General features: G+C 42.7%; 1 protein-coding gene across 1 annotated transcript; it reads left to right on the forward strand.

The window, feature by feature from the left end:
• The first annotated feature begins 1,225 nt into the window (after positions 1-1,225).
• On the forward strand, positions 1,226-24,805 carry LOC106571120 (tumor necrosis factor alpha-induced protein 2). Its single transcript, XM_014143805.2, has 11 exons — positions 1,226-1,420; positions 2,627-3,311; positions 3,860-3,974; positions 4,597-4,719; positions 8,857-8,951; positions 9,569-9,661; positions 13,017-13,143; positions 15,177-15,302; positions 15,454-15,609; positions 17,730-17,851; positions 24,192-24,805. The coding sequence occupies exons 1-11, from the start codon at positions 1,282-1,284 to the stop codon at positions 24,406-24,408; spliced, it is 1,998 nt and encodes a 665-aa protein (XP_013999280.2). The 5' UTR covers positions 1,226-1,281; the 3' UTR covers positions 24,409-24,805.
• Positions 24,806-25,048: the final 243 nt, after the last annotated feature.

Consider the following 25,048-nt stretch of genomic DNA (forward strand, 5'->3'; position numbering starts at 1 on the left):
CGTCCTGACCAAACTACAAAAACAAATAACCCCTTTACTGGTCAGGACGTGACAGTATGTAAACATCTGACCCACTGGGAATGTGAAGAAAGAAAGAAAAGCTGAAATAAATTATTCTCTACTATTATTCTGACATTTCATATTCTTAAAATAAAGTTGTGATCCTAACTGACCTAAAACAGTGAATTTTTACTTGGATTAAATGTCAGGAATTGTGAAAAACTAAGTTTAAATGTATTTGGCTAAGGTGTTTGTAAACTTCCAACTTCAACTGTATATGCTAGGCGGTGTCAGAGGAAGGCCCCAAAAAAATGTCAAAGACTCCAGTCACCTAAGTCATAGACTGTTCTCTCTGCTACCGCACGGCAAGCGGTACCAGAGTGCCAAGTCTAGGACCAAAAGGCTCCTTAACAGCTTCTACCCCCAAGCCATAAGACTGCTGAACAATTAATCAAATGACCACCTGGACTATTTACGTTGACACGCCTCCCCCCCCTTTGTTTTTACACTGCTGCTACTCACTGTTTATTATCTATGCATAGTCATTATCTACCCTACCTACATGTACAAATAACTAGGCTAACCTGTACACCGCACATTGACTCGGTACCGGTACCTCCTGTATATAGCCTCGTTGTTGTTATCTTTATTTGACTATTTGTACTTTAGTTTATTTTGTACATATTTTTTCACTCATTCTTGAACTGTATTGTTGGTTAAGGGCTTGTAAGTAAGCATACTGTTGTATTCGGAGCATGTGACAAATACCATTTGATTTGATTTGATTAGCATGTCGCCTAACAATTTTTGAATTGGTAAATTAATCTAGCCAGCAATCTAAACTTGTAGTAATCATGACCGAATAGCGATCAGGCATGCAGGGTAGGTTCCCAGGAACCCTGACCTCCAGGGGGGCCCCATTGATTTTGTTAGTCACTCCCACTCAGATATCAGCCTTATGCGTTAACATGACATAACGCTGGCTCTCTTGCGCGCCTGCGGTCATTTCGTTCCCACGTTTAACCCACTATTGTAGCCTATAACTTCAAATCCAGTTTGTATACCGACCTTTACCCGTGCAACAATGAATGGTAAGATGGTATGGTAATGGTAAGAGGTTGCGGGTTGATAATAGGCAATAGAAAAAAATGGTGCAATGCCATGATAGGTTTTATAAAGAGAATATATTGACGACTGTACAAAATATGATTATTTTTTACAGAAGAAGTGGGTGCGCTTGGACCCGACCTGGTGGCAGCAAGGGTTAATCTATTGCCTGCAATGCAGGGCAGTCCCAAAACAGTACATGGGAAGTTTAGGCATAAACTGAAAATACCAAAAATACCAGGCTTTGTGCGACGTCAACGGAGCCCCAAACCCAGCACCACCTGCAGAGTGGAGAGTAATCCTCCTCCAACAGGTACATTTAGCTACAGTATTAATTAGTCAGAATTTGTCTTCAGCATTCTATCTGATGTGTGTATAATTTACAGCGTTTCAGAAACTATTCATACTCCATTGACTTATTCCACATTTTGTTGTGTTAGTGCCTGAATTAAAAATTGCCTAAATATGTATTTATTTCTCACACATTACCCCATAATCACAAAATGGAATCTTGTTTTTTGAATTTTATTTCACATTTATTGAAAATGAAATACAGAAATATCTAATTTACATAAGTATTCACACCCCTGAGTCAATAGTTTGAAGAAGCACCATTGGCAGCAATTACAGCTGTGAGTCTTTCTGGGTAAATCTCTAAGCGCTTTCCACTCCTGGACTGTGCAATATTTCCCCATTTATCTTTTTCAAAATTCTTCAAGCTCTGTCAAATTGGTTGTTGATCATTGCTAGACAACCATTTTCAGGTCTTGCCATAGATTTTCAAGTAGGTTTAAGTTAAAACTGTAACTCGGCCACTCAGGAACATTCACTGTCTACTTGGGAAGCAACTCCAATGTAGATTTGGCCTTGTGTTTAAGGCTATTGTCCTGCTGGAATTCATCTCCCAGTCTGGTGGAAAGCAGACTGAACCAGGTTTTCCTCTAGGATTTTGCCTGTGCTAAGCTCCATTCTGTTCGTTTTTTATACTGAAAAACTCACCAGTCCTTAACAATTACAAGCATACCCATAACATAAATAGTCCATGTCTAAAAACATAATTCCCCTTTGACATTATGCGGTATTGTGTGTAGGCCAGTGACTACCATCTCTATTTAATCCATTTAAAATTCAGGCTGTAACACAACAAAATGTGGGAAAACACAAGGTTGTGAAGTATATAGACTAAGCTGCCTACTTTAAGGTTAATCAATGTGCATATACTATGAAGTAGCCTGTATGAAGTACTAGCCTACTAGCTCAATATATTGATTTGTCAGATTTATCATCCTTAAAGAGGAACTCTAAATGAAAGAACTCAGTGTCATATTATATTGTCTTTCACCATGAGAAATTATTGGCACAATATATATATATATATATATATATATATAATATGTGTGTGTGTGTCACTGTTCATTGTCACGTACAGACTGCACTAAAATAACTATTCAATCATTGTACTTGGTGGTCTGTGATTGTCATAAACATTCACCTGAATTCTACTTGGTTGTTTTTTCAGAGGTGATTATGGACTTTCTGGAGAACCTGAAGGAAAATCGCTTGGTGGAGGCTTGCCAGCAGTTGCTCTTGCGAGAGGACAAGCTCTTTGGCCAAGAAACCATGACTGTAGAGGGGTTGGGTCAGGTTTGCAACGAGGACGATGAAGACACGCTCCAAAAAGACTATGAAACCCTGCTGCTCCACTTATGGATGGCAGTTCACACCACCTTTAGTTCCACACCCTCAGGAGAACACCTAGAGATACTTCGAAGTGCGGTGGAAACCATAACGCTGCTGGAAGAGAAGGACCAGCAATGGGAAGTGCGGCTCGAGGGCAGCAGCGAGGCCCCCGTGTGGCGGCCACACCAGTGCCGGCTCACCCACGACACCCTGCTTGAAAAAATTGTGGATTCTCGAATGAGGAATGCGGCAGTGGAGGAGGACAATGTCAGCGCTAGTAATAGCAACCTGTCAACGTCCATGGAAAGGGAGGTGTATAGGATGGGCAAGTGTCTGAAGGAGGACGTTCTCAGGGTTGCAAGTGATGTGAGGGACTGCTACCCCCCAGACTTTGACGTGTGCAACTTGTATGTGAGACTTTACCATCAGAAGTTCTCAGCAAGGTTAACAGAACTGGCCCGCTCTGGGCTCGATGTGGATGACTGTAACTACCTCCTCTGCTGGGTGAACAATTACTATCCAAAGTAAGTGGGAAATGGGAGGGCAGTTGCCCTGGATTCTTGAAGGGCTTGTTAACAATCAGTGGAAGTGATAAGGGCAATTGTGCAATTTTCTTTTAAAAAACAAATCACATTTAAGTGATGTCAAACCGCATATGTAGTTGATTTGAGTTGATTGGGTATTACATTTAGAAAATTGCACAATTTCCCCTATCACTTCCATTGATTGTTAGCTAGCAGTGGGTAAAGTTAGCTGAAGTTTGTAGTGGCTGTTTAAAGAACTGAACCATGGATTATAGTTTCTCCAGACCCATAGACTATTTACATGATGAGGAATCATTTAACAAAGTTGTAAAATTATGACCTTCCCCTTTTAAAAAAGGCTAGTTCCCCTTTTTAGAATGTCTGCTAACATAAATGCTGCATATTTTGCGTAGCTGATAGCTGAAGTTTTTCTACATTATCCTCCTGCCTTGTACAATCTTTGAGTGTTTCTGAGATGTCTTGTATGGTTTCTATCAATGACATGATGTCATTTGCAACATGTTATACCATTTTTATATCTGTTTCAGTGACATCTTAAAACACAAAGACCTTGAGGGGCACATCAACATTGAGTCTTTGGGAACTCTTTTATCTGAGAAGGATCTCACAACATTGGAGGAGCAGTATCTACTACAAAAAGAGGTAAACAGGATGCCAGAAACAGCTGAATCTAAGGAACAGGCTAAATCCAATTGTATACTTCTAGACCATCCTTTCAGAGTAACCTGGTCCCAGATCTGTTGTGTGTGCTGTCTTGCCAACTCCTATGGTGTGACAATGACCATACACTCTTTGAAAAAAACAACATTATTTCCAATTCTAAAGCACTCTGAAAGTAGCCTGGTCCAAGATGTTTGTGCTATCGTTCCAATCCCTACACTTTTAGAAAAAAGGGTTCCAAAAGGGTTATTCAGCTCTCCCCATAGAATAAACCTTTGAAGAACCCATTTTGGCTCCAGGTAGAACCCTTTTGAGTTCCATATAGAACCCTTTCCACAGAGGGTTCTACATGGAATCCTAAAGAGTTCTACCTGGAACCAAAAAGGGTTCTCCTATGGGAACAGCCAAAGAACCCTTTCGGAACTCTTTTTTATAAGAGTGTAGGGTTTGGCAAGATAGCAAAAAAAGATCTGGGACCAGTCTACTTTCAGAGTGCTTTAGAATTGGAAATAATGGACTATTTTATAATGTTGCATGGAATGTCTTTCAGAACCGTAGTGTCAAACTTACAGACTTGTGATGACCTGTGCTATGTCGTTTTCAGAGTACAGTCAGGACCTGGTTCTCCAAGGCTCTCAGTAAGATGGAGGAGGGTTGGCTCAGTGGAAAGAGTCCAGAACTCATTGACGGGTACTGCTTCTGTCCTCTGGCCATTGACATCATACAGGTTGATACCTATTGGATTACTACTACTTCTTCTAGTACTTTTCTGTGTTTAGCCCTACTCTGTCTTTGACCTGAACATGTTCTACTTCGTATTCATACTACAGATATGAAGTAGTTATTTCTCCCGCATGGTTTTATACAAGCTTCATATTAACATGTCAACCTTGACATAATTCCATTTAAACTGACATTAACCTCCAATGCCAACAAGGCTTCTCTGATATTTTCAGACTTTCAAAACAATGAGCGCCACAAATCAGAAATATTTAATAAATGCACTGAATGTCATACATTTCTACTGTTGGGTTCTGAGAATATGAAAATATACTTATTCATGTCACTGATGGAGTGCTGAGGTTTAGAGGGTTTTTACATCAGAAGTTAATGGTTATCCGTAGGAGCCAGATGGCTTTGGAATGTGCTGGTTGGATGGGAGGAAGTCACAGGATTGCTACAGGGGAGACGGATAGACATCTGTGGATTATTACCCTATTACTTTGTCTTCCTGTCAAACCATAATAGATGTAAGGATTGGAGAGAAGGATTTGTGCCTAAATTGGAGTACCGTAATTTCCGGACTATTAAGCGCACCTGAATATAAGCCGCACCCACAGAATTTTTTAATTTTTTTGAACGTAAATAAGCCGCACATGTCTATAAGCCGCAGGTGCCTACCGGTACATTGAAACAAATGAACTTTACACAGGCTTTAACGAAACACGGCTTGTAGCAAAAATAAATAGGCTTTAACGAAACACAGCTTGTAACAAAAAAACAATTAGCAGTAAGCTTTAGTTGTCTTTTTGCACTGAGTCAATTCCTCACGCTGCTGTTTCCAACATCTTATCATCGACTCATTAAGACCAAGCTCCCGTGCAGCAGCTCTATTTCCTTTTCCAACAGCCAGATCAATCGCCTTCAACTTGAAAGCTGCATCATATTGTCACGGTTTTCGTCGGTAATGGAGGACCAAAATGCAGCAGGTATGTAAGCTCATCTTGACGTTTATTAACTTCCCAAAATGAACGTACAAAAATAACAAAACAAGTGAACGAACGATATACCGACAGTCTGGCAAGGCACAAGGCTAAACACAGAACAATCTCCCACAATTAAACAAACAAACACACCCAACTAATATAGGACTTCCAATCAAAGGCAACACCACACAGCTGCCTTCAATTGGAAGTCCACCCCAATTAACCAAACATAGACATACAACTAACTAGATAAACATAGAAATACGTAAACAAAGATCATAACCCAAAAACCCGGAAATACTAAATCAAACACCCTTTTTCCAAAACACCACCCCGAACCACATAAAACAAATACCCTCTGCCACGTCCTGACCAAACTACAATAACAATTAACCCTTATACTGGCCAGGACGTGACAGTACCCCCCCTTAAAGGTGCTAACCCCGGGAAGCACCTTAAAAAAATAAAAAAAAAAAACACAACCCCAAACAACAAAACAAAATTTCCCCTCTACTAAAAGGGAGGGAAGGGAGGGTGGCTGCCGTCAACGACAGCACTGTGCTACACCCCCCCTCCCCAACCCACCTATATCAGGAGGTGGCTCCGGTTCTGGCCGTTCCAGGCAGTCGGGCCACTCTGGCAGCTCGGGGAAGTCTGGCAGCTCGGGGCAGTATGGGCAGTCTGGCAGCTCGGGGCAGTCTGGGCAGTCTGGCAGCTCGGGGCAGTCTGGGCAGTCTGGCAGCTCGGGGCAGTCTGGGCAGTCTGGCAGCTCGGGGCAGTCTGGGCAGTCTGGCAGCTCGGGGCAGTCGGGGCAGTCTGGGCAGTCTGGCAGCTCGGGGCAGTCTGGGCAGTCTGGGCAGTCTGGCAGCTCGGGGCAGTCTGGGCAGTCTGGCAGCTCGGGGCAGTCTGGCAGCTCGGGGCAGTCTGGCTGGGCAGTCTGGGCAGTCTGGCAGCTCGGGGCAGTCTGGGCAGTCTGGCAGCTCGGGGCAGTCTGGGCAGTCTGGCAGCTCGGGGAGTCTGGGCAGTCTGGCAGCTCGGGGCAGTCTGGGCAGCTCTGGGCAGTCTGGCCACTCCGGCAGCTCGGGGCAGTCTGGCCACTCCGGCAGCTCGGGGCAGTCTGGCCACTCCGGCAGCTCGGGGCAGTCTGGCCACTCCGGCAGCTCGGGGCAGTCTGGCCACTCCGGCAGCTCCTGACTAGTGGGTGACTCTGGCGACTCCTCACTGACGGGCGACTCCTCACTGACGGGCGGCTCTGGCGATTCCTCACTGACGGGCGGCACTGGCGACTGTTGACTGGCGGGCGGCTCTGGCGACTGTTGACTGGCGGGCGGCTCTGGCGACTGTTGACTGGCGGGCGGCTCTGGCGACTGTTGACTGGCGGGCGGCTCTGGCGACTGTTGACTGGCGGGCGGCTCTGGCGACTGTTGACTGGCGGGCGGCTCTGGTGAATGTTGACTGGGCGCGCTGAGCCTGGTGACTGGTGCTGGTACTGGGCGGTGGGAACACGCACCTCCAGGCTAGTGTGGGGAGCGGGAACAGGGCGAGTCGGACTGGGTTTACGCACTTAAGCCGGGTGCCGGAGACAGGTGCTGGACCAGGGCTATGGGCGCACAGATCGGCGACATACTCCGCACACCCGTCTTGGCTGGCTAGTAGCCCGAAGCGGGGTGCTTGTACAGGGCAGACTGGGCTGTGCAGGGGCCTGATGGTAGCCGTGCGTAGAGCGGGAGTTGGGTAGCCTGGTCCTCAGAGGCGTACCGGCGACCAGATGCGCTGCGCAGGCATCCTCCTACCAGGCTGGATGCCCGCTCTAGCACGGCACCTGCGAGGGGCTGGAATAACGCGCACCGGACTGTGCGTGCGTATGGGTGAGATAGTGCGCTCCTCAGCGAAACATGGCGCTCTCCACCTCATACGCTCCTCCATATAACCACGGGTAGCTGGCTTCCGGCTCTTCCTATGCCTAGCCAAACTACCCGTGTGCCCCCCCAAAAAGAATTCTTGGGGGTGCCTCTCGTGCTTCAACGCCAGTCGTGTTCCTCGGAAACGTTCCCGGTCCATACCAGCCTTTCGCCTTTCCTCTCTCTCTCTTACCACCTGTCCCCATGGAAGGCGATCTTTTCCTGCTTGGATCTCCTCCCAAGTGTAGGAGCCTTCTCCCTTCAAGATCTCCTCCCAAGTCCATCTCTCACCATAGTCCAACTCAAAATCCCACTGCTCCTTCCTCTGCTGCTTGGTCCTGGTTTGGTGGGAGATTCTGTCACGGTTTTCGTCGGTAATGGAGGACCAAAATGCAGCAGGTATGTGTAAGCTCATCTTGACGTTTATTAACTTCCCAAAATGAACGTACAAAAATAACAAAACAAGTGACCGAACGATATACCGACAGTCTGGCAAGGCACAAGGCTAAACACAGAACAATCTCCCACAATTAAACAAACAAACACACCCAACTAATATAGGACTTCCAATCAAAGGCAACACCACACAGCTGCCTTCAATTGGAAGTCCACCCCAATTAACCAAACATAGACATACAACTAACTAGATAAACATAGAAATACGTAAACAAAGATCATAACCCAAAAACCCTTATACTGGCCAGGACGTGACACATATGCATTTCTCCGTGTCTTTGCCACGATGAGGGTGACAAAATGACTACCGTAATCAGAATGATGGGAGGTTTGAGAGCGCTCGATTTAATCTAAACAGTAAACAAAAAAGTTGTTTGACCTTAACCCGTTCGGCAATTTCATTGGTCTAATGAAAGCTTCATGCCGTCAAAAAACTGGTCACAGAATGTTTTTTTGGAAGAAAAAAATTTGAAAGCGGGAAAAACCCATATATTCATCATTGTTTAAGCCGCGAGGTTCAAAGCTGGGAAGAAAGTTGCGGCTTATAGTCCGGAATTTACGGTATATATACTTGTGTTGGTGGAAACATGTTTTGTCTAATGCAGCTGTATTGATCCTCTGGGCAGAATAAACCTGGTTAAGCTTTCATAGTGTTTGTAGAGTTTTTTAGTCTGAGAATTAGAACCTAACACTGCACTGAATTGAGTTTTCATGGAATGAATCCCATCCCTGCTCTAAGCTATGTTGACTGTACAGGGTCAGGTTTTATGTGCTAATACTGTATGTTGTTCTGTTAACTAGGCTGTTGATGGGGCCATGAGAGAGGCCAGGACTATTCTGGGCAGTGAGGCTAAAGCCCAGAGAATCTTGCGTCAGCTGGACAGCTTCTTGATAAGGTAGTGTAACCATTCCTTATAGCTCTGGCCACTGGGTCGTGCTCCTTAGGCACCAAATGGACTGAAACAGAGAGAGACTACCTGGACTTGTCCAATAAGTAACACTGATTTTCCTTTTCCATTGCAAAACATTTAGGTTGTGTGCCTTAATGAACACATCCTGTCGTAGTTGAACGTTTGCTTTTCCATTGTTCTTCTGAACTTATTCACCAAGTTTCTATTGAAAACCAAATTCGTTTTTGCATTAAGTTTGAATGGTTTGGCTTAGGCTTGTCCACACTGAGCGAAATAATATTTTACTGATGAACATGCACGTTGATATCCAGCATCATGCTCAAAGCCATTCAATTAGCTTACTATGTTCTGGTTTCACAGCCACACAGACAAATTGCATAATTCTACATGACCTTTTTCCTGGGAAAAGTTGGTAATTCAACCTTGGTGTTCTATCTACACTGTCTTGTTGCAGACTGTCTTTGACCTTGTTTAGTTTATAATGGACATGTATGCTACAAATGAGTAATATGCACTGCAGTGTTACTATTCAACATTTTACTGACATGATAAAGAAGAACCTGGAGATGCCTGTTGACATTTTGTACAATGTATATTTGCAGCTATAAGAGCTCTCTTGAAGAATTTGTGAAGAGAACAGGGGAGAACACTCAGGCAGTCGTGAAAGCTAACCTGGTTAACATCGAACAATTCAGGTAGGCTAACGACCGTTGTCCATTTCACCAAGTCATTTGTTTCACGAATTTGCTTGGTATTTGAAGGGTAGCTAGATACACACGAGCTTCATAACACACGTATAATCCTTACATAAAGCATTCATAAGCATTTCGTAAGTGCTTTTTGTTTCTACTAATCCCCAATCTCATGAAACAGTCTTGATCTACATGCATGCAGTCTCATAATCTGAAGATGTATCATTTGTTCTACTTATCTACCTACTGTTAGACACTCCAGGAAAGGGAAAGGTCAGTTGTTAATATAAAATGACTCAAGTAAAAGTAACCCAGTAAAATATTACTTGAGTAAAAGTCTAGAAGTATTTGGTTTTAAATATACTTAAGTATCAACAGTAAATTGAGTTGCTAAAATATACTTAAGTATCAAAAGTAAAAGTATAAATAATTTAAAATTCCTTATATTAAGCAAACCAGATGGCACAATTTTCATATATATATTTTTTACAGATAGCCAGGGACACACTCCAACACTCATACATTATTTACATCCGAAGCATTTGTGTTTAGTGAGTCCACCTGTCACGATCTTCGTCGGTTATGGAGGACCAAAACGCAGCAGGTATGTGTAAGCTCATCTTGACGTTTATTAACTTCCAAAATGAACGTACAAAAATAACAAAACAAGAGAACGACCGATTAATAGACAGTCTGGCAAGGCACACGGCTAAACACAGAACAATCTCCCACAAACACACAGACAAACACACCCAACTAATATAGGACTTCCAATCAAAGGCAACACCACACAGCTGCCTTCAATTGGAAGTCCACCCCAATTAACTCTACATAGAAACACACTTACTAGACTACACATAGAAATACATAAACATAGACCATAAACCAAAAACCCGGAAATACTAAATCAAACACCCTTTTACCAAAACACCACCCCGGACCACATAAAACAAATACCCTCTGCCACGTCCTGACCAAACTACAATAACAATTAACCCTTATACTGGCCAGGACGTGACACCACCAGATCAGAGGCAGTAGAGATTACCAGGGATGTTCAAGTGATAAATGCGTGGATTGGACCATTGTCCTGTCCTGCTAAGCATTAAAAATATAACGAGTACTTTTGGATGCCAGGAGTAAATGTATGGAGTAAAAAGTACAGTATTTTATTTGGGAATGTAGTGAAGTAAAAGTAAAAGTTGTTAAAAATATATATAATAAAGTACTGTGAGCGGACCAAGTATTTTTAGGTTGCTCTAAAGCGGAAAGGTGGAATATACGAGTCGGGAGCAGGTTTTCTTACATTGAACAAAGTTCTCCATTGAGGTATTTTCTCTTCTCAAACACTCCCACACAATCAAGGATGATCTCACAAGGATATCACAAATCTTCTTCTTTACAGGAATAAGGAACACAAGGTGAATAACTTTGAACTATAACATAAATCACGGGTGTGTCTCTGCCTTAACTATCCGTTTGTGGAGAGCTCCTTTCGGTTGGTGTTGCAGATCCCTGGTTGCCATTCCCAAGAGGTAGTTTGTCCTCTTCTTCTCCCTTTCATCAGGTAAATCCTCCCCTTTGGAGAATCAATCACCCTGTTTTTCCTCCAGTCTTCCCCACTGCCTGTTCTTGTAGGTGGAATAAAATAGGTGATTAGTACCGTCAGCTGTGCTTAACTGCCTCTGATCACCTTTACTCAAATGCTGGGCTGGGCAACTATCCCTGGGGCCAGCTGGCCCCCTGGTGGTCCTTTTGGGTACAGATATCCCAAAAAACTACTTAAGTAGTACTTTAAAGTATTTTTACTTAAGTACTTTACACCACTGCATTTAACCCAACCCCTGCGGGGGGCTGCCTTAATTGACATTCACGTCATTGGCGCCCGGGGGAACAGTGGGTTAATGTTGAGGACAGATGTTCCGCTAGCGGAACGCCTAGCCAAGATCCAATGGAACAGCATGGCGCGAAATACAAAACCTCAAAAATCTAGTAATTTAAATTTAGTCAAACATACGACTATTTTACACCATTTTAAAGATACACTTCTCCTTAATCCAACCACATTGTCCGATTTCAAAAAGGCTTTACAGCGAAAGCAAAACATTAGATTATGTTAGGAGAGTACATAGACAAAAATAACCACACAGCCATTTTCCAAGCAAGGATATATGTCACAAAAACCCAAAACACAGCTAAATGAAGCACTAACCTTTGACGATCTTCATCAGATGACACTCCTAGGACATCATGTTACACAATACATGTATGTTTTGTTCGATAAAGTTCATATTTATATCCAGAAACAGCATTTTACATTGGCGCGTGATGTTCAGAAAATGTATTCCCACCAAAAACTTCCGGTGAATTTACAAAAATACTCATCATAAACGTTGACAAAATACATAACAATTAGTTTAAGAATTATAGATATAGTACTCCTTTATGCAACCACTGTGTCAGATTTTAAAATAGCTTTACGGAGAAAGCACATTTTTCAATATTCTGAGTACATAGCTCGCTATCACAGCAAGCTATACAGACACCCGCCAAGTTTGGGGTCACCTAAACTCAGAATTAGTATTATAAATATGCTCTTACCTTTGCTGATCTTCATCAGAATGCACTCCCAGGAGTGCTACCTCCACAAGAAATGTTATTTTTGTTCTAAATAATCCATATTTATGTCCAAATACCTCAGTTTTGTTCGTGCGTTCAGGTCACTATCCAAAGGCTAACGCGCAAGAAGGAACAGCGTGCTCGCAGGGACCGCGCATATCCAATCTCTTTGTCCCCAGGCAGTCCACTCAGTGAATGAGCTACTATACTCTGCCCAGTGACAGGAGAATGCTCAAACAACTTTCTGAAGGGTTTTGACAGCCAATGGGAAGCCTTAGGAAGTGCAACGTGACCCCACAGACACTGTAGTTTCGAAAGGGACTAGAAAGAAGAACTGCAATTCTCAGATCCTCCACTTCCTGGTTGAATTTTTCTCAGGTTTCTGCCTGCCATATGAGTTCTGTTATACTCACAGACACCATTCAAACAGTTTTAGAAACTTCAGAGTGTTTTCTATCCAAATCTACTAATAATATGCATATTCTAGTTTCTGGGCAAGAGTAGTAACCAGTTTAATTTGGGTACGTTTTTCATCTGGCCGTGAAAATACTGCCCCCTATCCTTAACAGGTTTTAACTGCCTTGCTCAGGGGCAGAACAACATATTTTGACCTTGTCAGCTCGATGATTGAAAGTACCTTTGAACTGCCATTGTCATTCTATCCCTCCAATCCTCCCAACGTCTTATTTGACTTCATAAATCCAACATTGATGTAATGACATTGGATCCTCCTTTACAGAGACTTCATAGTGAGAAGAGAGGAGTCAATCCCAGAAGAGATCAAGACAAGCTGTATGTCCACATTGGCAGACCTGAGAGACTGTGGCTACGGATACTTCACCGACCCCATACATGAGGAGCTCAGGGTAGGCTACATGGGACAGCAGAGACACCAAGCATAATAGTCTAGCAATACTCCAATGTACAACGTTACATCTGCACCGTTAATTTGGTTGTCTTTTGGCATCTAGTTCAAAATCCCAGACAACCTTTCTCAAATTAGATGATTTTGCCTTACCAACGAGTTAAACGGCCTCTGGATAGCACCATAGTTAAAATCTAGGTAACAGTTTACTGTCCTTATGCATGCATTCATATGCCATTATAACAGCTATATAACACATTATAACATTTGTCATAAGCTGTCATAAGTAATGTTCAAGACTTATGAGTCACGGCATGAGATGTTATGAAACCGATTATAATGGGTGTTATAAATGACTGTTCATCCTGTTGTCATGCTCTAATGTCAACTGTTAATAACAACTACTATTATACAGTCTTCTTGACAACTTATGTCATATGTTATTACATGCTACATTAGATTCTACATACCAGATGTAATAACAGGATGTTGTGTAATTTACCAACCTCTGTGTATATAGAATGTCATATGTCCTGTTAGATTCTGGGTTAAACTTGGAACATTGTTATACTCAGCAGTATAGTATCTGAGGAGTGATAGAGACTGTTTTTACATCAGAAGTTAATGGTTATCTGTAGGAGTCAGATGGCTTTGGAATGTGTTGGGTGGACGGGAGGAAGTCACAGGATTGCTATAGGGGATATGGGTGAAGATCTTTGGATTAGGCATCAAGAGGGTTGAAGTCAGACCGCCTTAAGGGAGAAATTATGGTTTATTACCCTATTACTTTGTCTTCCTGTCAAACCATAATAGATGTAAGGATTGGAGAGAAGGAGTTGTTCCTAAATTGGAGTATATATACTTGTGTTGGTGGAAACATGTTTAGTCTACTGCAGCTGTATTGATCCTCTGGGAGGAATTTAGCTTGGTTAAGCTTTTCATAATGTTCGTAGAGTTATTTTCTCTGAGAATTAGAACCTAACAGCCCTTATAGAGTGTGCATAGATGCCTCAAGTAAAGTGACCTTAATTTGAAGTGTTATTAAACAGTTATGAATGTGCTTATACCATAGGATGAGTTGAGAGTATCACAAAACTTTACCATTCAAAGGATCTCCAAGAAACATGGTCAAATGGGAGCACAGATGTACTTTTTTTATTTATTTAAAAAAGGACCCATTATAATACCAACAACTTGCCATAAAAACAACAACATTGAAACGAAATGGAAGCAAATAGAATTTGACAACAACATCAACACTGCTGGGGCACAACAGGATTTGTGAAGGCTGTGAAAAAAAGCAAGATGTGCAGGCTACAGTAACAATGACAGCTATAGTATTTAAAAATGGCTAGTTAATCAGGTACTGAGAAGCTAGAGAGTTGATGTTGCAATTGCAACATTTTATTAGCCCAACGATGGCTAGCTATCCTGCTAGCAATCTGTTAGCACTAACTAGCTAGCTAGCTAGCTAGCTAGCTAGCTAGCTAACTTCACTAACTACAGATGGAATAAAAAAAGTACTGTCAGCAGACGGCTCGTAGCTGGTCTGCGCTTTTCTGCCACAATGGGCTCCACTGCAGTGCCTAAGATGTCAGAATGTCTACAGTAGGCACACAGGAGGTTCAGTGAGGGCTGATTCTTCTCTGCACCTGGAACAGGTCTGGTGGTGCTTTCATCAAGGCCCTGTGTAACAGCAGAGGGGTGTCGACTCTGCCCGGTGTTAAGGGTGGAGACCTCGGAGCGGGCAGGTGGGTGATGGTCTTGCCCTATGTCGAGTCACTCCCTGAGAGCAGTGGACATCGCCATTCAAACTGGTCCAATATCCTATCAATGGTCTCCCCTAAATTTCTATCAAACTGGGTCATTTCCAGGCAGAAACCAAGTGGCGCTCATTTCTACGATTTTATGAAATAACAGAAAAACAAACAAAAAATTGCTAATGAGTCTGTGCCTCTGCAGCATGTTATGACCGCTGGTGTCAACTGCTTCAAGGTCAGATATTGACCTCTCCATGACTTCCTGTCTCCTCAGGTGCAGTACCGTATGCTGTGGACGCAGGCCTGGTTTACTGGGGGTCAGATGGTACTGGATGAAGTTCTGGAGACACTGGACAGACACATGCAGCAATTCACAGACCTCAAACCCATCTGTATGGAGGTAAGGTTACACTCACACACACATTGACCTTACACACATAGTAACATTACACACATAGTAACATTACACACATATGGACGTGTGTGTGTGTGTGTGTGTGTGTGTGTGTGTGTGTGTGTGTGTGTGTGTGTGTGTGTGTGTGTGTGTGTAGGAGCTGCTGGGCCGGCTCCACATGGAGATGATGGTGGAGTATGTGAAGAGGATGATGAAGAGGAAGATGAGGCTGAAAGACAAGGAGCAGCAGGAGGCAGCAGCCAAGTTACTTGCTGATGACAGCAGCACACTGAGCACCTACTTTACTGAAGCGGTAAGCACTGAAGACGCGCACACACACACACCTCATATTGCAGTTAATACAGCTTGAGCGTGTGTGAACACAAACACATGAAAGTAATAGCATTGTTCTTGCTCTGACCCACAAAAACTACTCAAACACTTCAAAGCTTTGACTTTCTATGTACTGTATTGTTCTTCATCATCACTTTCACTTTCTTTAGTCTCTGACCATTCTGCATTCCTTTCTAGGTCTTCCTCTTGCTCTGCAGTGTGTCTGCTCTATTTCTTCTCCTCCTTTCTAATTTTCATGTCCTCAGCCTGTTTCTCCTTCTCTTTATTTCTCTTCTCATTCTCTGTCCTCTTCCATTCTCTTCTCATGTCTTTCCATCTCTCTTTTTCTCTCCTCCGGAAATATGCACTCACTCTCTCGCCCGACCAATATTTTTCTCACCCTCCAAACCTTCCGTTCTTTTTCGTTCCATCTCTTTTTTTCCACTATGTCCTCCAGCCTTCTCTTTCTCCTCTCATTCCGTCTTTTTTTTTTCACTATGTCCTCCAGCCTTCTCTTTCTCCTCTCATTCCGTCTCTTTTTCTTCCACTATGTCCTTCGGCCTTCTCTTTCTCCTCTCATTCAGTCTCTTTTTTTTCCACTATGTCCTCCAGCCTTCTCTTTCTCCTCTCATTCGTTCTCCGTCTCTCTGCTTGCTCATGTTTCTGTTTTCTTTCTTTCTCCAGTCTCTCATTTCCCTTTTCTCAACCTTTCTCTCCATCCCTCTTCATGCCTTTCACGAGGAGCTTGATCTTGAGCTACACTTCCCTCATCACCTGTCTGTCAGCACCTTCCTCCAGCTTTCTCTCTCGCTGCTCTATAGCAGGCCAACCTCGTCACTCCACCCCTCCATAATGAATGTTCTGTAAGATATAGGCTATCTATAAAGTAAAGAATATGAGTGTTAGCAAGCCTATGTATTTCTAACACAAGATGATAACAAATGTATTCAACTTCTTTCGTAAAAACTTTGGAGTACTTTAAATGAAATTATGGGCGGAAGGATAAATTCAACTCCATCTTTCATTGAATCAGATGGCTTATTCATCACAAAACCATTTGATGTTGCAACTGTAATTATTTTAATGCCGATGCTGATGATTCAACCATACAAGCATCAGCAACCACAGCTAATGAAGTCACTGAAACCCTTAACAAAGAGTTGCAGTCTTTTTTGGAAATAATAAACTGGTCCTGAACATCTCTAAAACTAAGAGCATTGTATTTGGTACAAATCATTCTCTAATTTATAGACCTCAGCTGAATCGGGTAATGGATGGTGTGGTGTTGAACAAGTTGAGGATACTAATTTACTTGGCGTTACCTTAGATTGTAAACTGTCATGGTCAAAACATATAGATTCAATGGTTATAAAGATGGGGAGAGGTCTGTCAACATTTTAGAGAAATAAGCTTTTATTGTATGTTTGGACAATTTCAGGGATCTTTTATTTCAGCTCATGAAACATGGTGTCACGTCCTGACCAGCAGAGGGAGTAATTGTATTATATTTGGTCAGGACGTGGCAGAGGGGTATTTGTTTCATAAACAAATACCCCTCTGCCACGTCCTGGGGTGTTTGATTTATGTAGTCTGGTGTTTAAGTTTTGTTCTAGTGTTGGTTTTCTATGGTTTATCTAGTTGTTCTGTTTCTTTGTTAGTCTGTGTGGCTCCCGATCCGTAACAGCTGTATGTCGTTGTTCCTGATTGGGAGTCATATATTAGGAGTGTGTTTTTCACCTGGGGTTTGTGGGTTGTTGTTTTAGCACTGCTTTATGTTAGCCTGCTAACGGTTCCTGTCGGTCTATTGTGTCTTGTATTTTTGTGTTCATTTTATTCTAATTAAATAGAAAGATGAGCATTCATATCCCGTCTGCGTTTTGGTCATCCATTCACCACGACAGTCGTTACACATGGGACCAACACTTCACATGTTGCGTTTATATTTTTGTTCAGTGTAGTATCAAATCAAATGCAACTTTATTTAAAGTGAATGTAAACATCTCAATACAGTAAAGTAGACATTTTAATGCCATAATACAGTAAATGGAAGACATTAAATATATGAAAGTATGCATAATCTTACCTATCCACTGTCCACAGGGGTCCAAAATAAACTGGCTGAGTGAGGTCCTCCCTAAAATGGCGGAGGTGGTCAGACTGCAGGACCCAGGAAGCATCCAGCTGGAGATTGTCACCCTGGCTAGGGACTTCCCAGACCTTAGGTGAGACAGACAGACAGCTCCTCCACAGGCTGAAGACAGATGGAGAGTTTACATTCACATAATCACAGAACCCCAGTCACATGACCTGGTACCAGTGTTGTAGTCGAGTCACTAAATCTCAAGGTCAAGTCCCAAGTACCCTGTGCTCGAGTACCTATGGCTAAATCCGAGTCGAGTCCAAGTCCGAGTCACCAATGGTCTATGGCTGAAATCTGACTCCCAGTGCTCATGTCTGAGTCACTGGGTCGGAGTTTTGAAGTTCGACATGGTTCTGGTCTCCTCTATATTTCTGATACATATTTGACATTGCACTACGCTCTTTGCACCATCTGCTGAAGAAACGTTTGTAAGCAAAACAAATGATTCAGGGTTGTTTAGACATATTTGGTATTTTGGTTACTGAAGTTTTTTGCTTGCTCGTACTGCCGGCTTGCTGGCTCTGTGCTTGTCTATTGCTAGATTCGCTCCTCTATTGATTTGGCTCGGATATGGTAGATTAAATCTGCTCAGCTAAAACTAGTGGCGGGCTGGCGGAAAGATTTTCCTGTGAGCGTTGAAGTAAGGCAAAGATTTTCCTCCTGTTGCCCAATGGTCATAATTGCCTGCAATATACAGTAGCCTATGAAACAAGGTAATTCATACACAGGCTCACACACATTTTATTTTTATATAATGTTCAATAGTTATGTCAAATCAATCATGATGTTTTCAAGGGATTTAACCTTTATTTAACTAGGTAGGTCAGGATGAATGGTCTCTAGACGAAATTGGATCCTATCAGATTGACCAGGGCCTGGTTTCCTGAGAGCAATGGAATTTAGGCTTACCTACAACAGCCTAAAGGTGTAACATGCGTTTCCAAAAACACCACACAGAGAGAACGTTCGCTAACTGTTCTCCGATCAGGGTTCTCTTTCTAATCCTACCCCTAACATTATAATGATTGCACAATACTGACCACGGATCAACTCCTAGAGAAATATTGGCTACAAATATTGATGTGGCTTGTTCTAATGTTTACCCTGTAATGATGAACTGAATCTGATCAAGATTTGGCACATCATTGTGCACGTTACACAATACACATAATGACATATATATTGAGGTAAAAATTACAGACTGTAGCATACAAATAGCTAAATAAAACTCAATTGAATTAACATGACCTTGATTTCAAAATCATTCAAATTACAGTATAAAGGTTTATGTAGCCTATAATGTATGTATCTTTTAATACTGTCATTTCATTTGAAGCGTCTTTATATCCTTCACTTGTTATGCAAAGAAATGGGCAACTTTGTATTTGCAGTCACTGTCACATTAGTTCTGAAGTTATCGGCGGTCATAGAAAGACAGATCTACTGTGTATGAAGGGCAAAAAAGCTACTAACGACATACTTAGCTGTTCTACGAGTGGCAGTCGATGATAAATAACGAGCATTTTCAAGAGCAACTTTAGTAACAATGGTTTTGGGAAACAGCTCAGAGATCTAACGATGCTCCTACAAAGGTTTAAAAAAAAATTGACGTTGCCTTAAGATGCTTTTGGGAAACCGGGCCCTCATTATTATTTGCAATTTTTGTAATTGCCCACTGATATTAAAGGGAGACTTGTCAGAACCTGGCTATGGGATGCAGGGTGGAAATTGGGAGGGTAGAGCGAGACGACAAACTCAAAGACAGCCTACTTTTCTATACTGAAGGGGCTAGAGAGACAAATAGCTAGACTATAGTTTTACTATTAATAACTATTATTTTCAATTTCGTAAAGCAGTTTGTGTTTCTTAACCAGGCAAAGCTAAAAAGTAGGCTGGTGACTGGTGGTTACAGGGAAGAAAGAGAGTCGCTTGAGCGATGTGTAGCCTATGATTGGAGGCAGAGCCTGCCTGCCCACACTTATCGCATGCTCCCCCACAGATCACCAGCTGATGTGGTTGTGTATGCCGGGTGTGGCGCATTGTTCCCACTGCTAGAGAACAGAACCCTCGCCGCTCTGCGCATACAGTGCTACTAATATTCTGCTTATCATAGTCGCCTATCCAGTGCAAATACAAGTCACGAGAAGATGAGTCCGAGTAACCAATGGTCAAGAAGGTGAGTCCGGGTAACCAATGGTCAAGAAGGTGAGTCCGGGTAACCAACGGTCGAGAAGGTGAGTCCGAGTAACCAACGGTCGAGAAGGTGAGTCCGAGTAACCAACGGTCGAGAAGGTGAGTCCGAGTAACCAACGGTCGAGAAGGTGAGTCCGAGTAACCAACGGTCGAGAAGGTGAGTCCGAGTAACCAACGGTCGAGAAGGTGAGTCCGAGTAACCAACGGTCGAGAAGGTGAGTCCGAGTAACCAACGGTCGAGAAGGTGAGTCCGAGTAACCAACGGTCGAGAAGGTGAGTCCGAGTAACCAACGTTCGAGAAGGTGAGTCCGAGTAACCAACGGTCGAGAAGGCGAGTCCGAGTAACCAACGGTCGAGAAGGTGAGTCCGAGTAACCAACGTTCGAGAAGGTGAGTCCGAGTAACCAACGGTCGAGAAGGCGAGTCCGAGTAACCAACGGTCGAGAAGGCGGATCCGAGTCCATGTCCGAGTAACCAATGGTCAAGAAGGCGAGTCCAAGTCACCAATGGTCGAGTCCAAGTCGATTGAGAAGTCATGAAAATCCTGGACTCGAGTACTACAACACTGCCTAGTACTACTTTCACAGTACCCCAATCACAAGACCAGGTACTGCTATCACAATACCCCAATCACAAGACCAGGTACTACTTTCACAGTACCCCAATCACAAGACCAGGTACTGCTTTCACAGTACCCCAATCACAAGACCAGGTACTGCTTTCACAATACCCCAATCACAAGACCAGGTACTGCTTTCACAGTACCCCAATCACAAGACACAAGACTAACAAAATGGGTCCCTCAGATTAAATGTGGAGTTTGCCTAGTGTAAAAGCCAAACCTGCATGTGCCTCATATAAGCAGAGGGTTGATCCATGAAAAGAGTGCCTTTTGCGTCCCTTTGATACACTACATGTCCACATACCTTTGGTCACTGCTCGTCGAACATCTCATCCCAAAATCACGGGCATTAATATGGAGTTGGTCCCCCCTTTGCCGCTATAACAGCCTGCACTCTTCTGGGAAAGCTTTCTACTAGACGTTGGAACATTGCTGCGGTGACTTGCTTCCATTCAGCCTCAAGAGCATTAGTGAGGTCAGGCACAGATTTTGGGGGCGATTAAGTCTGTCTCGCAGTCGGCGTTCCAATTCATTCTAAAGGTGTTTGATGGGTTTGAGGTCAGGGCTCTGTGCAGGCCAGTCAAGTTCTTCCACACCAATCTCGACAAACCATTTCTGTATGGACCTTGCTTTGTGCAAAGGGGCATTGTCATGCTGAAACAGGAAAGAGCTTTCCCCAAACTGTTGCCACACCGTTGGAAGCACAGAATCATCTAGAATGTTATTGAATGCTGTAGCCCCAGATCATTATTCCTCCTCCACCAAACTTTACAGTTGGCACTATGCATTAGGGCAGGTAGCGTTCTCCTGGCATCCATCAAACCCAGATTCTTCCATCGGTCTGGGTGATGGTGAATAGTGATTCGTCATTCCAGAGAGCTTTACATCACTCTAGCCGACGCTTGGCAATGCATATGGAGATCTTAGGCTTGTGTGCGGCTGCTCGGCCATGGAAACCCCTTTTATGAAGCTCCTAACAAACAGTTATTGTGCTGACGTTGCTTCCAGATGTAGTTTGGAACTCGGTAGTAAGTGTTACAGCTGAGGACAGATGATTTTTATGTGCTACGCACTCGGCGGTCCCAGTCTGTGAGCTTGTGTGGCCTACCACTTCACGGCTGAGCTGTTGTTGCTCCTAGACATTTCCCCTTCACAATATCAGCACTTGACCGGGGCAGCTCTAGCAGGGCAGAAATTTTACGAACTGACTTGTTGGAAAGGTGGCATCCTATGACGGTGCCACGATAAAAGTCACTGAGCTATTCAGTAAGGCCATTCTACTGCCAATGTTTGACTATGGAGATTGCATGGCTGTGTGCTCGATTCTATACACCTGTCAGCAATGAGTATGGCTGAAATACCCAAATCCACTAATTTGAAGGGGTGTCCCACATGCTTTTGTATATACAGTGCATTCGGAAAGTATTCATACCCCTTGAGTTTTCCAATTTTTGTTACGTTACAGCCTTACTCTAAAATTGATTAAATAAAAAAAATGTAATCAATCTACACACAATACTTCGTAACGACAAAATGAAAACAGGTTCAGAAATGTTTGCAAATGTATTAAAAATAAAAAACAGATACCTTATTTACATCGGTATTCAGACCCTTTGCTATGAGAGTCAAAATTGAGCTCAGGTGTATCCTGTTAACATTGATCATCCTTGAGATGCTTCTACAACTTGATTGGAGTCCACCTGTGGTAAATTAAATTGATTGCACATGATTTGGAAAGGCACACACCTGTCTATATACGGTCCCACTGTTGACAGTCCATGTCAGAGCAAAAACCAAGCCATGAGGTCAAAATTATAACTGCAGAGGCTTATGTTCCTGTCGGTGGAGGTTCCTCTCTTGGAAGAGACCTGCACTCTGTACAGGAACTTCACTCAAGCTTAGCATGACTTAGACATTTGGAACTATGTTGATGAACCATAATGGACTACAATGGACTGTTTTGAACTATGTTGATGAACCATAATGGACTTAAATGGACTGTTTTGAACTGCAGGCATGTGAAAGTAAGTAAAACAAAATGTATACATATTTGGACAAATTAATATTTGAGCTATATTCCAACCACATTCATTGATAAAAGTAACCCAATTTAACAAATCACACACAAACAGAAAAATATTTGAAAATGCAATTCAAATAAACAAAAATGTTCTTATGTAGAAAAAATGTGTACACCCCTAACTTTACCATCAACTAAAATTAGGAACAGTGCCCCAAAACAGGTGCAAATGATTAAGGAATCATCAAAGAGTACCTTGGAGGGCCCAGCCTTCCATAAAGATTAGAAACTTGGTCTGGTTTGGTCGTAACCATATGGGTGTGTGGTAACACATCATGCAAAGATCAAAAGACCTCCGAGGCCCTCAGAAGAAAGATAATTGATGTCTGGGAGGGGTTACAAATCCATTTCCAAGCAATTCAAAGTACATCATTCCAGTGTCCGACGGATCATTCCAGACCAATGGCAATCTACCTAGGACAGGTCGTCCCACCAAATTCAGCCCAAGAGCTGACCGAAAGATGCTCATAGAAGTCTCTAACAACCCCAGGGTAACATCAAGGGATCTACAGGCCTCTCTTACCACAATCAATGACAGTCAACTGTCAGAAAGGGACTGCACAAACTTAGCCCACATAGGAGGTCAAGAAGGAAGGAAGTCTCTGCACTCAAAAATGAATATCAAAACAAGACTGACATTGCCAGACAACACCTGGGTAAAGACCAAAATTACTGGAACAATGTGCTCTGGACAGATGAGTCAAAGGTGGAGTTGTTTGGCCACAATGCCAGATGCCATTCTTTGGCAAAAACGAAACACTGCTGTTGAACAGAAGAACCTCATACCAATCGTAAAGCATGGTTTGGGGCTGCTTTGCTGCCTGAGGGCCAACTTGCCATCATTTAGTCAGCCATGAATTCCATATGGTACCAGAGAATTCTTGAGGAGAATGTGAGGCCATCTGTCAAAAAGCTGAAACTAAACCGAACATGGATCTTGGAACAGGACAATGATCCAAAACACACAAACAAAGCTATAACAGAATGGCTCAAAAAGAAGAAATGGAGGGTTATGGAATGGCCGAGTCAAAGCCAATATCTCAATCCTGTCGAAATGCTGTGGGGGGACTTAAAGCAGGCCGTGCATGCAAGAAATCCCTCGAACATGACACATTTGAAGCAGTACTGTAAAGAAGAGTGTGAAAAAGTTCCTCCAAGTCGATATAAGAGACTGATAGACAGTTACAAGAAATTACTGCATTAAGTTATTTCAGCCAAAGGGGGCAACACTAGCTATTGAAGCTAGGGGTGCACTATGGAATTGCATTTTTGTTACTTTTTGATGAATAAATTATTAAAGTATAATCTTAAAGTTTCATTTGTTAAATTAGGTTACCTTCATCTGTCAACAGTGTAGAAGTGAAGATTACATATCCATCTGTCCAAATATTTAAAAAAAAATACCACTTTCCAGGGGTTGTGCTTACTTTTTCACATGACTGTATGTTGATGAACTATAATGGACTAAAATTGAGTGTTTTGAACTTTGTTGATGACTGTGTTTTTTTTGCTCTTCCACCTTTCTCAGTTGGAAACATATTTCGGCTCTGCTTTCCCTCAAAGCCAACCTATCCACGGCTGATGTCCAAGGTATCAAAGAGAGCCTAGTAGAGAACCGGCCCACGGTCACCACTTTCAATACCATCCCACCATTCTTCTCCAAGGTCCCAGCGGGCAAAACTTGGTGCATGGGCAGACCAGCGTGCATCTGTTATGGGGGAAGGCGGTATTTAAGCAAGGATTAGACATTGGGCAATCTACCCATTTTGGCGCTCCTCTCGAATGTCTACAATGGTACTGTATGCACATTCACTTAGCAAGTCTACTCTTGTGTAGGTGAGTGTACAAGTGGAAAGGGATAGATGGACAAGTGCATCCCACAATTGTGATTAAATACTATCTGCTTGCCTAAATGTTGATACTCTATTAGCAGTTCCTTTGTCAAAGGTCGCTATCCTTTTGGAGGAAGTTCTAGCAATCTAATGTGAAAGGAATTAAGGCATTAGATAAAATATATATACAGTGCCTTCGGAAAGTATTCAGACCCCTTGACTTTTTCTACATTTTGTTACGTTACTTACTCTAAAATGTATTAAATTACATTTTTTCCTCATCACACACAATACCCTATAATGACAAAACTAAAACAGGTTCAGCCATTTTTGCAAATGTATTAAAAATAAAAAACAGAAATAGCTTATTTACATAAGTATTCAGACCCTTTGCTATGAGACTCAAAATTGAGCTCAGGTGCATCCTGTTTCCATTGATCATCCTTGAGATGTTTCTACAACTTGATTGGAGTCCACCTGTGGTAAATCCAATTGATTGGACATGATTTGGGAAGGCACACACCTGTCTATATAAGGTGCCACAGTTGACAGT

Source organism: Salmo salar, chromosome ssa15 (genome assembly GCF_905237065.1).
Source record: "Salmo salar chromosome ssa15, Ssal_v3.1, whole genome shotgun sequence".
NCBI classification, from domain to species: domain Eukaryota; kingdom Metazoa; phylum Chordata; class Actinopteri; order Salmoniformes; family Salmonidae; genus Salmo; species Salmo salar.